The 18704-nt window shown below is 42.8% G+C and overlaps 1 protein-coding gene and 1 non-coding gene across 3 annotated transcripts in view; both read left to right on the top strand.

Annotated features, from left to right (window-relative positions):
• Window positions 1–8943, top strand: part of LOC117048182 (calcium-activated chloride channel regulator 1-like) — a 36823-nt gene extending 27880 nt beyond the window's left edge. For both annotated transcript variants that reach the window (XM_033151665.1, XM_033151663.1), the window contains exons 10-15: window positions 449–555; window positions 1434–1658; window positions 4152–4422; window positions 5361–5525; window positions 6808–7047; window positions 8217–8943. In XM_033151665.1, coding sequence (XP_033007556.1) covers window positions 449–555; window positions 1434–1658; window positions 4152–4422; window positions 5361–5525; window positions 6808–7047; window positions 8217–8737 — 1529 coding nt within the window. In that variant the 3' untranslated portion in view covers window positions 8738–8943. The remainder of the gene's footprint in view (window positions 1–448; window positions 556–1433; window positions 1659–4151; window positions 4423–5360; window positions 5526–6807; window positions 7048–8216) is intronic.
• Window positions 8944–10479: 1536 nt separating this feature from the next.
• Window positions 10480–10638, top strand: LOC117049295. The gene has a single exon (XR_004426933.1). It is a non-coding gene; the product is annotated as a U1 spliceosomal RNA (small nuclear RNA).
• Window positions 10639–18704: the final 8066 nt, after the last annotated feature.

Genomic DNA, 18704 nt, shown 5'->3' with positions numbered 1-18704 from the left:
GGTATTCTGTCATGACGGCATTTGTGAGGATAGAATGCCATGCTGAAAATGGGGAGTCCGAGGTTCAGACGGTCATTCAGCCACAAAAGCTCACTGGGTTGTGAGGATAAGATTGGAAGGGGTCTGTGTGTACTGGGTTAGGTGAGATGGTGAAATACAAGGGCAATAAAGAAATCTAGAGTTTCTTTCCTTCCGCTGATCTAAGTGGGCTACATTTTCCTTAGCCATTCCAGTTGCTGCCTATGACCACAAAACACAAACACCTTGGGGGTGGCATTCTATGAAATAAAAAGCCCTAGTGCAAGAATTAGTGGTCGTTCAATGAAATTTTCACAATCCCCTCCCCTGCGCCATGTAGTGGCCGCTACAAGGCATCAGAAAAAAGCAAATTGCATTTTATTCCTCCTGAAAAATTATTCTAATTGTTATTATTTCAATCACATTTCAGGAGGTTCAAAATTTTCTGCCACCGACAGTTTGGATTCCAATGGCCTCATTGATGCTTTCAGTGGAATTTCGTCAGGAAGTGGAGATATCAGTCAACAATCTATTCAGGTTTGAACTGCAAAGATTTGAGTGCATGCAGCAGTCAATCATCATCATCATCATCATCAATATCATCATCACTATCACTTTTATTATTAGCTTACAATTATCAGACACCATACAAGAATTAAAGTCAACACAGAGTGAAATCAATTCTACAGTCCACATTTTTCTATTATTGAACGGGGGGGGGGGGAGGTATTAAAAGAATTAAGAGAAGGGCAAACGGCCGAAATGGATTTTGGCTGAGCTGAAACATTTAACAATGTACCATTCTGAGTTCAAATGAATGTGTAACATACTTTGTTTTTCTCTGACTGGACAAATACCAAATTGGAGAAGAGGTTTCATTAGGAAAATAGTACTGTATATAACAAAAGTGTTTCTTAAAAAAAAAAAAAAAACCAGCACCACGGTTCCAGCCCAGAAGATTGTATCTCTTGGGCTACCCTTTGACAAAATGTGGAAACTCGAGGTTTGAGTTGCCTCATCTAGCATTATCCAAATATTGGCTGGCCATTTCTAAGGCTGTTGAGGTAGAGATGCGATTGTTTCCACCTGTTTCAACGTAGTTGCTTATCTGCCTTCCTCCATGTCTTTAACATTGAAATATTGATGGAAACTAAATTTATCACCACTGGACAAACCAAGATCTGTATAGGGCAAGACCTATCATGTCATGACTGTATCAGCATTTTTATTAATGTCTGAGTATTGCATATTACTTGTCCAGCAGAACTAACCACCGTGAAGGCACCTTCTAAACAATGTACCGCCACTCATTTCTTTACACCTTATGAAAGGAAATAAACCATATGTATTCAATTTATAAAACTTTTCAGATACTGTATACTTATTTCTCTCTCTCCCCCCCCCCCCACCAACAGCTTGAAAGTAGAGGGCAAAGCGTTGGTTCCCAAGACCAGCTGAATGGTATTGTAACCATTGATAAAACAGTGGGGAATGACACTTTCTTCGTGGTGACGTGGGGCACATCCCCACCGGAAATTCTGCTCACAGATCCCAAAGGAAAAGAGTACACTGAAAAAGACTTTGCAATTGATAACACTAATGTAAAATCAGCTCGCCTCAAGATTGATGGAACCGCAGAGGTAAAAACTGAGCTCTTTTCAAACTTCTCTATGCATCGAACTGTTACTAGGAATGTGTCTATTCCTTTTGGGAAAGGCATAAATGACTGTAGCTGTGTTAGTGAAGGGTTGTGTCACTACAGCAAATTATTGAAGAGCCATTCACTACTAAACCTTACGACATTTAATATTCAGTTGCTTGTCTGAAATTACAGTTTCTGTGCAACTGACCAGTTTATTACTTTATCCCTTATAAGGCAGAATAATCACAGAATAATCATAGAATCATCCAACTGTAGAATTGTAGAATTGGAAGGGACCACGAGAATAATCAAGCCCAGCCCCCTGCAATGCAGGAAATTTATGTTATATCTATACTATTTGTTGTTGTTCAGTCGTGTCCGACTCTTCATGACCCCATGGACCAGAGCACGCCAGGCACGCCTATCTTTCACTGCCTCCCGCAGTTTGGCCAAACACATGCTAGTCGCTTCAAGAACACTGTCCAACCATCTCATCTTCTGTCGTCCCCTTCTCCTTGTGCCCTCCATCTTTCCCAACATCAGGGTCTTTTCCAGGGAGTCTTCTCTTCTCATGAGGTGGCCAAAGTACTGGAGCCTCAACTTTAGGATCTGTCCTTCCAGTGAGCACTCAGGGCTGATTTCTTTAAGGATGGATAAGTTTGATCTTTTTGCAGTCCGTGGGACTCTCAAGAGTCTCCTCCAGCACCATAATTCAAAAGCATCAATTCTTTGGCAATCAGTCTTCTTTATGGTCCAGCTTTCACTTCCATACATTACTACTGGGAAAACCATAGCTTTAACTATACAGACCTTTGCCGGCAAGGTGATGTCTCTGCTTTTTAAGATGCTGTCTAGGTTTGTCATTGCTTTCCTCCCAAGAAGCAGGCGTCTTTTAATTTCGTGACTGCTGTCACCATCTGCAGTGATCATGGAGCCCAAGAAAGTAAAATCTCTCACTGCCTCCATTTCTTCCCCTTCTATTTGCCAGGAGGTGATGGGACCAGTGGCCAGGGGCGTCGCAAGGGGGGGCAGGGGGCGGGCCGCCCCTAGGTCAAGGGGAGGGGGGGTGACACTTTGGCCGGCCCCTGCCACCCCGCCCCACCGGGCGGACCCGAATAGGGGGCATGTCGCCTTTTCCCCCTTCCAGCGGCTATTTTTCGGCGGGGGGGCCCGACCAGCGTGGGGGGGGGTGTCAAACTTGTCACCCCCTCCTTGCTGGACACCCCCCCGCCGAAAAAACCGCTGGGGGGCGGGGAAAGGAAGCAGAACAGGCGCATTCAAGCGCTTGCTCTGCTTCTTTTTGCCCTTTCCGCTGCTTTTTTCGGCGGGGGGAGCCGACCAGCGAGGAGGGGGTGTCACGCTTGTCACCCCCTCCTAGCTGACCACCACCCCCCTCCGAAAAAAAGCCTCAGAAAGGGGGAAATTTCCCCTTTCTGCATACACGTGTACCGTGACGTCATGATGACGTCACGACGCACGCGTCGTGCCCCTCCCCCCGGGGGGGTGCCTCTGCGCTGCTGCCGCCCCCAGCAGCGCAGAGGCTAGCTACGCCACTGCCAGTGGCCATGATCTTAGTGTTTTTGATGTTGAGCTTCAGACCATATTTTGTGCTCTCATCTTCCACCCTCATTAAAAGGTTCCTCACTTTCTGCCATCAAGGTTGTGTCTTCAGCATATCTGAAGTTGTTGATATTTCTTCCGGCAATCTTAATTCCGGCTTGGGATTCCTCCAGTCCAGCCTTTCGCATGATGAATTCTGCATATAAGTTAAATAAGCAGGGAAACAATATACAGTCTTGTCGTCCTCCTTTCCCAATTTCGAACCAATCAGTTGTTGCATAGCCAGTTCTAACTGTAGCTTCTTGTCCCACATACAGATTTCTCAGGAGGCAAATGAGGTGATCCGGCACTCCCATTTCTTTAACTTGCCATAGTTTGCTGTGGTCAACACAGTCAAAAGCTTTTGCGTAGTCAATGAAGCAGAAGTAGATGTTTTTCTATACTATTAGGCAGTCCATTATACCATGCGAAGTCTGAGGCCTTTGTCGTTCTGGTCAACTGCGCCACTTAGGGCAGCCTCAACCTACTTTTATGCCTGGGGAGCAGACCTGAGGGAAGATTGTGCCCCTCAGGTCCTGTTCCCCAAGCCCTGCCACCCAGGCTGCTGTGGATTGGCCGATTCAAGCTGCAGGCCTGGTGGTGCCTGTGATGCTCTGTGGTGGCTGGGAGGGAGTGGCAATGGCTGCAGAAAGATGGCGAGGCTCTGCAGGGCTGAGGAGGCACCACAGTGGGCTTCAACTGCCATTCACTGTGGAAGGAGTAAACGTCCATTATATGTCCAGCTTGACACTGCTGCCAGTACCTTCTGCACTTGTAGATATACATTTTGTAGAAAATGACATCCATCTTTATCAAAGCACAACAATAACCAAAGGAATGGAACTGTATTCAAAAATGTTACTTAGATATGCAATATTCTTCTATATTTCAGACAGGAGATTGGATTTATTCAATTCAGAATACATATTCAAACGCTCAGGTCCTAACGATAACAGTCACAACTAGAGCAGCATCTGTCGATGTGCCCCCGGTGATTGTGAAGTCCTTTATGAATAGCGATACCAATAAGTTTCCTAGTCCGATGGTTATTTATGCAGAAGTCAGCCAAGGATTCTTACCTGTTATTGGTGCAAAAGTCATAGCCACAGTTGAACCAGAGACCGGACCACCTGAAGAGCTGGAGCTTTTTGACAGTGGTTCAGGTAAGTTTATTTCGAAACATTATTGGCAGTATACATTCTGGATTTATTTATTTTTTCCCCTGAAGCAGAATATTAACTCATCAAATCTAGCATCATCTAAGCTGACATGGTGGATTCAAAAGCTGATCTTGGCTGTTCATCTTTTGCAGTGGCAAATTCATTCATTCTTTTCTGATAGAATACATACATTGCAACCAATACCAGTGTATGTATTTGGCTTTTCCCGTAGCATGTGACTTGCCTTATCTGCATATGTGAACTGGAACCATTATATATCAAGATCTCGATCTGGGCTCTGCCCCTAGTTTCATCAAGCCGTGCAAAAGCTGTCTGTCAAATGTTGGATAGTATGGAGACCTACCAATGTTTGGGAAAACAAAAACATCTTTGTCTGGTGCTGAAACGATAGCAAGATTGGTGCCAAGTGGGCCTTCCTGGGAGAACATTACATAACTGTGGGCTACTACAGAGAAGGTCCACTCACTGTTTGCCAGCCTCCCAACTTCCCTGAGAAATTGCACACAGGGAAAGGACCCAGATAGTGATCTCTGGATCTGGGTTGGTTCATATGGGGAAAGGGAGTCTTTTAGTTTGATAAGTGTCCTGATTTTGTTAACTGCTTGGCACTGCCAAATTTGGAGCTTGTCAAGCATACAGCAAGCTACAATAATGCTGGTGCGTTGTGTTGTGTTGTGTTGGTTACAACTTGTGTTGGCCTGTGAGGCACAAATATTAAAACATTGGTCCCTTATGATCCTATATTACCGGGATCAGAATCAAATATTCACCTATTCCCATTAAAACAGCCACACACATTGTGAAATGAACACCTCCCACATAGGCTATGTAGGGTGTTTTTGTTGTTGTTGTTGTTTTTTTAATGACCAGCAGTGAGAGGTGAGCTTTGGGATGTTACATTTTTATATCTGTGTATTCAGGTGCTGATATTATCAAGAACGACGGGATCTACTCCAGGTATTTCACATCATTCAAAGGAAATGGCAGACACAACCTAAAAGTGCGCGTTGAAGGAAAAGACAAGGTTCTTAAACGGTCCCGTAGGCAGAGTCAAGCTCTCTATATACCAGGTTTCATAGACGATGGTAAGCCTGGGTTATGAAATAGCTTTACTGGTGGTATGTTAGCCCTGTGATTCTCAAAATGTGAAATTCGGAGTCTCAGGAGAAACAGAAGTTTCTTCCTGCCATTCCCCTTCTCATAATGGTCTTTAGGTAGATCTGGACACTTGAGCACACATTTCTGATGCATTATGGGATAGAAGAATATGTGCCTATATTCTTCTATCCTATAATATTCTGGATGGGTTAATCGAATGTGTCATTGAACCAATGAAACAGCTCCCTAATTCTTCAAGGCTTTAAAATACAACTCTGGTATCCTTTTGGCTAACACTTTCGGCATTTTAGATTCCCATCTGTTTCTATTATTTTCCAGCCCAGAGTCTAGATCAGGCAAATCCAGCTCCCAAGAGACTGTGATCTACTCCCAGTATATAAAAAAAACTGGCAGTGATCTACCCATTGTCACTGGAGGGAGGAGGAGCGTGGTTGGACATGCCTGGTCTAGATAAAATTGCTTTATTTTCCCCATAGTAACCCTAGGCAACCATGGTGGAATCTACACACATGTAAAAAACCGCTGTGAATATGCTTAAAAAAAGAAAAAGTTTTGAAAAATGCATTCAATTTGGTATAGCTCACTGTCGCCGTCTAGTGTCACATTTGTATATTGCACTTTACATTTTAAATGCTTTATTTGCAGATGTATAGCTGGATCCACATATGTAATGCATTGATGCTACGTGCGGGTGGGAAAGAGGCACTTGATCCGTTTGCCCACATAACTGTGGTATTTGTCTGCATACAGCAGCTTCAGTAGGGGAAGCAGCTCAGTGTAGGATTGGAGGTGGAGGGGCCTCACTTGATCTGTACTGAGAAGGTGGTGTATAATAAAGTGATTTTAACGTCTTAAATTTATCGGAAGGTGGGACACACACACACACACACACACACACACACCCTATAGGTATTTGTCCATTTTTATTGTTTGTTGTTTATTCTCAGCCTGTTACTATACTCGGCAACAAACAAAAATCTAACATGTGCGCTAAGCAAAATGTTAACCTCACAAAGATTTCTCCTTGTGCAAGAGAACGTTCTCCTCCCTCTTCTCCCCCTAAATCTGTCTGCATCTCGAGCAGATTTGGGTATGGTGAGAAACAGGCATGGTGTGGGGGAAGAGGGAGACATCACATTGTGCTGGCAAGAATTAGCATAAGTCATGAGTTACCTGTATACCTGGATATAATCTGCATATCAGCCGTAATGTACCCCATCTGATATATCTTTCCCCCCGCTTTTGTAGGTAATATAACCATGAACCCCCTCAAACCTGAAGCTAATGTGAGCGAAACTGAAGGAGATCTGCAAAATGTCACCAGAGTTGTATCCGGTGGTAGTTTTGTAGTATCAGGAGTTGCTCCTGAAGGTAGTCCTGATGTTCTTCCACCCTGTAAAATCACCGACCTCGATGTACAGCAAACCGATGATGGTGGATTTCTTCTCTCCTGGACAGCTCCTGGAAATGACTATGATGTGGGGAAAGGTAAATGTGGGGATCTGCTTTAATCATTCAGTATTTGAAAAATATTTAAATTTCGTACTAACCTGGGGGGGGGGAGCCAAACAACAGTTTTAGTTACACTAACATGTAATATATGTACATCAGGATCTCTCCTGGACAGCTCCATTAAACCTCCAATGTCCCCAGCCACACCCAATTTTTATTTTTTCTAATTGATGTTTTTGGCCATCTGCTGTTGTTGTTTGGTGGGAGGGGGGGCAGCATGTTTTTGGGCATTGTTGCTTCCATATTTGTTCTTATTTTAAGTCATGTATGTGTTTTGCTGTCCGTCCCCCACCCCCGGCAAGGCAGATGAGTAGTGTCAGGTTTTATTCTGTGGAATAGCATACCCTCCAACATTTCTCCGGTGAAAATAGGGACATCCTATTCCATAATGATAATTTTACTATTTATACCCTTCGCATCTGACTGGGTTGCCCTAGCCACTCTGTGCGGCTTCCAACATATATAAAAACATAATAAAACATTAAACATTTAAAAACTTCCCTATACAGGACTGCCTTCAGATGACTTGTGGGTCCGATAACTCCATACCCTCCAGTGTTTCTCCAATAAAAATAGGGACATCCTAAGGAAAAGTGGGACATTCCGGGAGGGATCAGATCAGAAACCGGAATGGCGTCTGCAAATTGGAGACTGTCCCTGGATAATAGGGACACTTGGAGGGTCTGAAATAGGTATCCTGTTGGGTTCTGTGACATAGGCCATGTTTTTGCATTGGCATGGAATTACAGTGTACCTCAACAAGCCTAAGCGGCAGCCCATGTAAACTCGCAGTACGTTCTGGAACATTCTCCAGAGTCCTTTTTCAGGCAAAGATGCAGTGGCGGGTGTGCATTCAAAGCCAATGTGCTAAGAGTTCCCTAAAGGCAGGAAGTTTGAAATGCACAGAAAGCAAATCTGGGCATTGTTATTCTTAATCCATGACTACAGACATAGATCTTGTGTGTTCTTTAATTTCCAAAGTCTTCTGCAACACACAAATATGCAATGGCTGGTGTGAAATATGCTTAGGGTTCCTGGGGGGACAGGAAGTTATGCACTGAAACAGAGGCTTGTCACTGTTTCCTTGATCCATGTTTGAAAATGTACATCTAATGCATACCTGTTCTGGATCCTTTATTTTGCAGCTGAAAGATATGAAATAAAGATGAGTGAGAACGCCTCGGAGTTAACCGATGCAACTTTTGACAGTGCGACTCCCGTGAACACTGCTGGCCTGATGACAGAAGTTGCTGGGGCCAAGCAATCCTTTCACTATAAGCCGGTAAACTTCGCAAAAGAGAATGGCACCTCCATCTACTTTGCCATTCGTTGCATTGATGGCAGCAACAACGTTGGAGAAGTATCTAATATAGCCAGAGCAGTCGTGCTCCTTCCTGCATGGCCAAGCTCTCCTACTGGTCCAGTCACCATTTCCCCTACTCCAGCTGACAAATCCATTATTCCGTCTAGTCCAGATGGCAAACAGGCTGGCTCAGTTGACAAATCCACAATTATAATTGTGATAATTGCATGCGTTTCTGCAGCTATTATTTTGGCTGTTGTAGGTGTAGCAGTTTGCATTCTACGTAAGCGGAAATATGGAAATTATGTGACGACGACTACCAATACTACTGTTGCTCAGGAACCAAGAGGACAAGAACTTTAAAAAAAAAATGGGGGGAAATTATAATTTACTTAGGGGACCATTGTAAGCAGATGAAAGCATTAGCAGGGTTTTAATCTTACTTGTAAGGTGACTATGACTATGGACAATTCAGATGGATAGAAAAATGTGGATAAAAGGCTGATATGCATGTGTAAACGTTGACACTGGGACCCATGGAGCGGGTTGGGGGGAAGTCTGGAGATTCAGAGGAATCTCTTTATATGGATTTGTAATTGTTTGTGTTATGAATTTGCATTTGTAAAATCAATTATATATATAATTATACATATAATTATACATATAATTATATATATAATGTTGTGCTATTAGTTTTTGTTTCCAATTGTGTGTAAATATCTGTCATCTCTAGCATCGGCCTCATATTAATGCTTAGAATTTCTGTCTTGATTGATTCTATATCCGGCTAAAATATCCTTTTAAATATCCGGATAAAATATCCAGATAAAATATCACTTTATCAGCCTCTCTCTCTCCCTCTCCCCCGCCCCCCAGCAATTGACTTAGATTTGTTAATGCAAAGTACTAAATCAATGGGGTGTAGCTTTATTTCATGAGTATTTAAACTAATTCTACAGTGGTACCTCGGGTTACAGAGGCTTCAGTTTACAGACTCCGCTAACCCAGAAATAGTACCTCAGGTTCAGAACTTTACCTCAGGATGAGAACAGAAATCGCACGGTGGCAGTGGGAGGCCCCATTAGCTAAAGTGGTACCTCAGGTTAAGAACGGACCTCCAGAACAAATTAAGTTCTTACCCCGAGGTACCACTGTATTTTGCTTCTTCACATTCTCTTATTTTTACAGCTAATGGTTCTAATCCTAAAAACAAACCATAATGGTGATGATGGGATGACGGGTTGCCTTGCCCTTGCACTTTAAGTTAATTCAAAATTGGCCGATAGCATACCATTTATGCAGATTTGCGCTCATGGGTTTGCATTAACTCGGCTGATAAGTTTGTTTCCGAAATGCTGTGTATGAGAGAGAAAGAGAGAGATCGTGACCTTCAGCACTTTTGGCTTTGTTTCCTAGGCTTTTCTCCTGAACTAGACTCAGCTTGGTTTTCTCCTAAAATAGTTATTTCACTCACAAAGATTTTGTCTGTGTGTCAGAGAGAAAGAGCTTGCCAATGACTTTCAGTGCCCTTAGCTTTGTTCCCCAGCCTTTTCTCTGGAACTGAGCTCAGCTCAGCTCAGCACTCTGACCCCATAATGCTATGGGCTGGTCAAGATCCAAGATACAAAAGATGTCTTTCGCTGGGCAGATAGAGGTCTTGCCTTTTAACAAATCTCATATATTGCAAAGTTAACTAAACCATCTTCATTCTTTCCACACTGTAGCCTGTAACCAATATGCTTTAACCATATCTGCATACCCTTCAACATTTCTCTGATGAAAATAGGAATGTCCTATTTAATCATCATCATCACCATCACCATCATGATCATCGGCATCATTTTATTTATAAGCTGCCATTTAACTGGGTTGCCCCAGTCACTCTGGGCTGCTTCCAACATATATAAAGCATAATAGAACATTAAGCATGAAAACATTGTTTGGTTTTGGGGGCATGCAATTCTATTTTTTGAATGTGCTCTGGAAGACCTGATTAAAAAAAACTAAAAAGAAAAGGGGCAAGAATACACCTCTTTTTAAACACATCTTGTATTAGGGATGTTGGAAGAGAGGTGCCCTTTCGCATTGAGTTTGATTTGGCAGATATACTTACCTGGCAGGGGAGACACCTTGATCATGAAGGAGGTTTTCCTAGGGTGAGGCTCATCCATTGCACTGCGGGTGTGCTGACCCCTGCGATTTCCCCAAATGCGGGAAACTCGACTGCATAATTTGTGGTAGTGGGGGACTGCGTTCGCGCAAAAAAAAAAAAATAGCAAAAGATTTTGGATATAACATTTTGCTAGAAGACTGGGAAAAACTTTGGAGGGAAGGAATGAAATTTACGGCATGTACGTCAATAAAAGAAAACTTATTGAAAATGATGTATAGATGGCATATCACCCCAGTTAAACTAGCTAAGATGTATAAGTCGGACAATAAGTGTTGGAAATGTAAAGAAAATGTCGGTACTTTTTATCATATGTGGTGGGAATGTAAAAAGGTGAGAGTGTACTGAGATATGATATATCATGAGTTAAGAAAAATGTTGAGATATAATTTTGTTAAGAAACCTGAAGCCTTTTTGTTAGGTATTGTAGGTACAGACATTGAAAAAAAGGACATTAGACTTTTCCAATACGCAACGGCGGCAGCTAGAATTCTTCTAGCACAAAAATGGAAACAAGAAGATTTACCGACGAAAGAGGAATGGACAGTGAAAATGACTGAATATGCAGAAATGGACAAATTAACGGGAAGAATCCGAGAGCAGCGGGACCAGAAATTCATCAAAGACTGGTTAAAATTTACGAACTATTTAAAAGACAATTTACATTTGAATACGTTAATAGGATTTCAAGAAGTTTTGTAGTGAATGTGTAGAATTATTATTGTAAGTAGGATAGTAAAGTAAGGGAACTTTTTTTTTGTTGATAATGTAAGCAATGGTTGATTAAAGAAGTATAATGCTAAGTTAAAAATTAGAAAGCCATTCGAAGGGATTGACGGAAGTCAAGGCTTGACAGCCAAATGGGAAATGTATGAAAATGTTTGTTTAAAAATTATTGTAGTAGTTTAGTATAAAAATAATAAAAATTATATGTAAAATAAAAAAAAGAGTTTGATTTGGCAGATGTTAAAAGAATAAAAATTCTGTATTAAGATCTAAGATTCTATGATTCTATTATTCCACCCTGCATGTCTCCTCTGAAATTGACTCTGACCAGAGCAGCACACATGCAGGGAGCAGGGAGGTATCATTCTGTCTTGCAAACTGGAATGCTTGTGCGGACGAAACAATGGGAAGAAGAGTGCAATGTTGAATTTCACCCACAGATATCTTGTACAAAGAAAAGGGAAACCCCCCCCCCCCTCTCGCTTAATGATCTTTATTGGTCAAAACCTTTGTTTCACCTGCCTTAATCAACCGTCAGCGTAGCTTTTGACTACCATGCTTTCTACATAACCAGTTCTATGGAATGGTTGCTTAACAGTGTCTTTGGGTGAATGATGATTCAGCATTAAAAGAATTAGATGCATTTATTTATTTATTTATTTACTAAAATGGTGTCCTTCCTCCCAAAGGAGTGAACCTAAAAAAATTATTTTTGAAAAACCATCTTAAAACATTTAAAAGAAACCACACACCCTCAAAGTTACTAAATTCAATATCTGGGGAAAACAGGAATGCCTTTAAATTTCTCCTGAAATTCAATAATGAGGAAGGCAGATGCCCCTCTCCAGGGACAGCATTCCACAAACATGATCCAGAGCCATCCCTGTCATGAACTGGAATGAACCTAAATAAATAAATAAATAAATAAATAAATATTCATACATACATACATACATACCCCACCCATCTGGCTGGGTTTCCCCAGCCACTCTGGGCAGCTCCCAACAGAATAAAACATTAAACACCTCAAAAATTTATGCTGCTTTCCATATGGGTGGTAAAAGTAAAGGGTAAAGGGACCCCTGAGCATTAGGTCCAGTCATGGCTGACTGGGGTTGTGGCGCTCAACTCGCTATATTGGCCGAGGGAGCTGGCGTACAGCCAGGGCCATCTTAGGCAGATCGGCCGCCGTGGCGCGGTGATCCCTCCGGCGCCCCTGGCATGCCGCCTCTCCGCCTCTGGGGCCACCTCCCTCCCACGCTGGCCTCCCCTCGGAAGGGGGGGGTGGGCGAGCGGGGGATGAGGGGCGTGGTGCTGGAGCGGTGTGGGGCTCTGTGCGCCCTTCCAGCTTATGCAACCAATCACGTGCTGTAATCAATAAAGTTGTGGCCTAAAATCTGCCAAAAACCAAACCAAAATTGGAGTCTTGTCTGAATTTATTTGGGGTGAGGTTAAAAGGCCTGAACACACAAATCAGGAGTTTGCTGAATACTACATGGAACTGTACAAACCCATCCACAGAGGATATGGGTTGCTTCTTATCTACCTTTTCCAGTTCTTACCCAGAAAGAAGCTTCCTCTTTTTAATATATTTGGAGACTTCTCCTTTTTCAAATTACCCAATTTCACCAACCGATTAAGGTCATGCACCTCACAGATCCAGCTGAACACGGGGGGGGGGGGGGCTCCTAGCAGGCATAGGCAAACTCTGGCCCTCCAGATGTTTGGGATTACAATTCCCATCATCCCTAGCTAACAGTACCAGTGGTCAGGGATGATGGGAATTGTAGTCCCAAACATCTGGAGGGCCGGAGTTTGCCTATGCCTGGCCCTAGTGGAAAGAGCCGGTGATCCGGTCAAGGCTCTCATCTCATTGTGGAATGGCGAGGTGAGAAGGCTTGTTACATTTATCACTCCTGAGCACCCTCTCCAGCACTGTGGAGCCCACAACTCTATTGAGTTCAAGGCAACAAAGCAAGGCTAGATAATGGTTATGTACTGGTGGAGTAGACATCCATCAGAGATTTTTCAGATTGTCCAGAACTTGACCTTGCCTCTTGGTCTGAATGAGCCCCTGGAGGCAACAGAGGTCTTCTGCCATCACCTGGCCCACCATTTTGAATGGGGGGGGGAGTTGCATCTTGTCCAACTTCACAGCATCAATTTCAGTTTATGCGGCACGATCACGGTGACAGGGTCTGGCTGGTATGGACTTGGCTAAATGCTTTCTGCATCTCTGCCCAGCACGGCTGGAGAAGTCAAGCTGGAGGTGGTCTGGGTGAGTCTCAAGTGTGTTGGGTGTTTCATTGCATGAGGGGGTGGTTCTCACTACCTTAAAGGGGGCCCTTGACTCAGTAGAATGCAACAACTAGAGCCCAGTTGTGCATACCATTTTTCTAAGAAAGGTGGTAGAGAGAGTTGAGGTGGAGCAGCTGCAGACATTCCTGAATGAGACTGATTATATGGATCCATTCCTGTCTGGGTTCAGTGCTGAATTAACCTTGGTTGCTCTGGTGGATGACTTCTTCTTCTTCTTCTTCTTCTTCTTCTTCTTCTTCTTCTTCTTCTTCTTCTTCTTCTTCTTCCTTTTTTCTTTTTCAACTTTACAAACATTTTAACTGGAATACTCCAGTCAGGCAGAAATCACTGAAATGTCTGGGATTATCCAGACGTATGGCAACCCACACTGGAAGTCTTGATTTAGGCCTTAAAAATAGCTCAAAAACTTCATTTTGCAAGAACAAAAGCAAAAAAAAAAAACCCTCAACAACCATTAACTTTGGGCAAAACTTTAAAAAGTTAAAAATGATGATGATGATGACTACGACGACGACGACGACAACAACAACAACAACAACAACAACAACTTCTTGGGGGGGGGATCTTTTGTGTCCGGATTTTACCCCCCGGATTTTTAATCCCTATTATTAAGGATTTTCTTGGGTTACAAAAGTACATACATTATCTCTCTTTTCAGGTCATAGATGACTGATGTAGAGAGAAGAGTTGGGTAATGCAGTCTTGCTAATTTTTCTCAATTACTCAGTGGCTATTGATATAATAGACCACGGACTGACTTCTGGGCTGACTCTAGGTTTGTTTTGGCAGCTCTGTGGCCATTGCAACCCATCAGTATCTTGCAAATAGCCATGGGACTACGTGGAATTTCCTAATGGTTATGAGAATGCATCAAACTGAAGGTGATTGCTTGCTTATTCATGGAGTGTTGGGAGTCATTCTCAAACGACTGAACAAGAAAATACTGCTTTTTCTGATTGGTTGGGGATCCAGACCTGCATGACTCAGAATAAAGCAATATGAAAGGACTGAAATTCCGCGTGGCATTTAAGGGCATTAAAATAGGCTGCAATTCTGTATCCTGTGCTGGAGCTCTAAAGATACAGCAGTGCTACTGGGCTCAGCTGTAAAGGTAAAGGTAAAGGGAACCCTGACCATTAGGTCCAGTTGTATCCGACTCTGGGGTTGCGGCGCTCATCTCGCGTTACTGGCTGAGGGAGCTGGCGTACAGCTTACAGGTCATGTGGCCAGCATAACTAAGCCGCTTCTGGTGAACCAGAGCAGTGCATGGAAACGCCGTTTACCTTCCCGCTGGAGCAGTACCTATTTATCTACTTGCACTTTGAAGTGCTTTCAAACTGCTAGGTGGGCAGGAGCTGGGACCGAGCAATGGGAGCTCACCCCGTCACGGAGATTCGAACCGCCAACCTTCTGATTAGCAAGCCCTGGGCTCTGTGGTTTAACCCACAGCGCCACCCGCGCCTGGACTCAGCTGTACAGCTGCAAATAAAACATTTTAAGTGTGTTTTAACTGCAATATACAATGTGACACTAGTTGGCGGTGGTCAGCCTTATGGAAAATTCAATGTATTTTTAAAAACGCTTTTTTAAAAAGCATTTTCAGAATGGTTTTTATATGTGTGTATGCCAATGCAAAGGTAGTTAGTGGTCATCTGACATAAGCTTCATAACTTTATTCTTCGGCTGCAAGGCACCATGCAGTCATGCTACATTTCAGTGGTCATCTGGATGTACTCTTCTGTTTGGCCACACAGACATCTAAAGCAGCGTTTCTTAAACTTGGCTCTCCAGCTGTTTTTGGACTACAAACTCCATCATCCCTAATTAGCAGGACCAGAGGTCAGGGATGATGGGAATTGTAGTCTAAAAGCCCCAAACTAGGGACCCAAGTTTGGGAAACCCTGATCTAAAGTTAGATAAGATCATTTTGGTGTGAGGTGAGGATACTTATAGCAAGAGTAATAAAAAGAAACTGTTATTTAGAGGAACTGAATTTAATTCTAAATTATATTCTGGAAATGTGGGAGATTTCAAGGGGTCAATTTTGATTAATTGGAAGAGCCGCAAAAAAGATTCCATTGAGCACATGGATTGATAATATGGACAGATTATCTACATACAAACGAATTGCATGTCAACGGAAAATAAGAATGGATAAATATGAAGAAATCTGGAACGAATATTTAAGCGATAAGGCGGATAGTGGTGGGAAGTAGGGGGAGGAGAGAGGTGGGGAAATACTGTGTAGTCATAGGTATATCAGTGTATTCAAATATGAATTGTCAAATTGTGTTATTGTGGTTTTTGTTGTATGTGTCTTTTGCGGTTGATGTTTGTATAGAAAAAAAAATGATTAAATAAATTTTAAAAAGAAAGAAAGCTGTGTAGCTTCACCTCATGCTGCCTCAAGAATGACTAGCAGCCAAGCATGTGAATTTGTTTAGGGTGAAATCTCAAAGGACACTAGAAGCATATTCTAAACACAGCTTTCGAAAGGACTCGGTGAGAGACAAAGAGAGTTCATCTGCCCACAGAACAGTTTTGGCCAATTTTATACTTCTTTAAAAAGTCCTCAGATTTTGCAACAGGGTGGACCCTTCGGTTTTGAAACCAGTTAGAGGGAAATTGGGTGTACCTTTTGGTTTTGAAACCTTTTAAGGGGGAAATTGGGTGGGCCCATTGGTTTTGATATTATATAAAGGAAAATCGAACGTGCACTTCTCTGTGTTCATCTCCTGGCTCCTGAACTTTTCAGAACAAGCCAGCATCCTAAAAAGCAGGAGATAATCTGCAGGACCAGCCTCATGCAAATCTAATCGATCTCAAAAATTAGTCCTGCTGGATTTATACCCAGGTAAGCGTGTTGAAACTTCAGTTTTCTACATGTTATTTTAGCTCTTTCGACACAGCAGGCTCTCACTGGAATATTCCTAAAGCTCAGGGCCAAATTATGTGCTGTGTGAAATGCATGTCTTCATGTATGCCCTTTATTTAAAAACTGAGGAGTACTAAACTCTCCCCAACCCTGTGGCTTAGCTCTCCCAAAGGATACTTTTCTCCTCAGCCAAGCTTTGATACTGGACGTGGGGTGAATGGAGAAAATGCTATGGGGAAGAAGCTATAGGAAGCTTCTGGGTTTAATGTCTTTCGATGACCATCCTCTGTCGTTCCCTTTAGTGTGTTCTGCTGACACCACGTCTAGCTCAGCCCTTAGCGTTACACTGAAGTGTGAATTTCAAAGCCCCACAAATTACCTTAATCAGCAGTGTTGCTGATTATATTTTGAAGCAACAAATGTCTTGGGTCCAGGATACCTGAAGGACCCACCTCCTCCCATATCAGCCTGCCTGGTGCCTAATATCTGGTGAGAGGTTTTACTCTGTGTCCTGACTATGGTGGAAGCATGGCTGGTAGAGGACCAGATAATGGTTGTTGTTGTTGTTTAGTCATTTAGTCGTGTCTGACTCTTCATGACCCCATGAACCAGAGCACACCAGGCCTCCCACAGTTTGGTCAGACTCATGCTGGTAGCTTTGAGAACACTGTCCAACCATCTCATCCTCTGTCGTCCCCTTTTCCTTGTGCCCTCTATCTTTCCCAACATCAGGGTCTTTTCCAGGGAGTCTTCTCTTCTGATGAGGTGGCCAAAGTATTGGAGCCTCAGCTTCAGGATCTGTCCTTCCAGTGAGCACTCAGGGCTGATTTCCTTCAGAATGGATAGGTTTGATCTTCTTGCAGTCCATGGGACTCTCAAGAGTCTCCTCCAGCACCATAATTCAAAAGCATCAATTCTTCAGCGATCAGCCTTCTTTATGGTCCAGCTCTCACTTCCATACATCACTACTGGGAAAACCATAGCTTTAACTATACAGATCTTTGATGGCAAGGTGATGTCTTTGCTTTTTAAGATGCTGTCTAGGTTTGTCAGATAATGGTAGGGTTGTCATATTTTAAAAGAGCAAAATGAGGACACTATGACGACTCTCCTTTAAAAGACCCCCTGCCAGTGCTTTTTTTCTAAAAGAATATTTAGGGGTACTCTCATTTTCCTACTCCTATTGAAATAATGCCCCTCAATGAGGCCAAACTTAGATTCACAAAATCTTTAGGGGTATGTGCACCCCTACGTCCCCACAGAAAAAAGCACGGACTCCTAATATATGTAGGTTATAAAGCTGTGCTATATTGCTGAGCGGTGCAGAAGAAGAGGAAAGCAAGTATTCAACCATGTCTATGTTTCATCCAGAAGTATAGCCAGAGACATTTTGGCAAATTTTCAAAAATCCACCAGGAGAGAAATTTTACCCCTGAGAAAGAGAACATGTCCTCTTGGAAAAAAGAGGAGGCATGGCAACCCTAGATAATGGTCAATGGTCAGTGGTAACACCTGAGTCCTAGAAGATACTGCCCTGTGGGGTTCAGCTGCTCTCTTTTATTGGTGTTCCCTACTTAAAGACTTTTCAATTTCACCAAGATGTTGCTGTGCTGAGTAGATAATGCTCTTGTTTTATGTTTTTGTTTTATCCCTTATTCCTGCCTTTATTGTATTTTACTAATGGAGTGGTTTTACAGTGATGATGATGTTGTTGTTGTTGTTGTTGTTGTTCAGTCGTTCAGTTGTGTCTGACTCTTCGTGACCCCATGGACCAGAGCATGCCAGGCCACGTCCTATCTTTCACTGCCTTCTGCAGTTTGGCCAAAGTGATATTACTACTGCATTACTAAGTGATATTACTACTCGCCATTCGTCTTCTTCTTCTTCTTCTTTCTTCTTCTTCCTTCTTCTTTCTTCTTCTTCTCTTCTTCTTCTTCTTCTTCTTTCTTCTTCTTCTCTTCTTCTGTTTATTTATTGGCTTTCCTCCCTTCACCATAAGCTCCCAGGTGGGTTAAAATAATATAAGGATATCTGCCTACCTGATACCTCCTGCCAAACCTCTCTGCCCCCTTTCAACCCATTTTTACACTTCACCCCCAACCCTACAACCCACCCATAGCTCCCTCAACAGCCGAGTCCCACCAGCTGCATCAGTGATTAGCTTTTCTGTTCAGGGGTGTCTTTGTTATCTAGGGCCAGTCAGAATTTCCAGTCCAGTTACAAAACATACAGCAGAGCTT

Source organism: Lacerta agilis, chromosome 6 (assembly GCF_009819535.1).
Source record: "Lacerta agilis isolate rLacAgi1 chromosome 6, rLacAgi1.pri, whole genome shotgun sequence".
NCBI classification, from domain to species: domain Eukaryota; kingdom Metazoa; phylum Chordata; class Lepidosauria; order Squamata; family Lacertidae; genus Lacerta; species Lacerta agilis.
The sequence above is the reverse complement of the archived record's forward strand: the minus strand, read 5'-3'. Positions and strand labels throughout refer to the sequence as shown.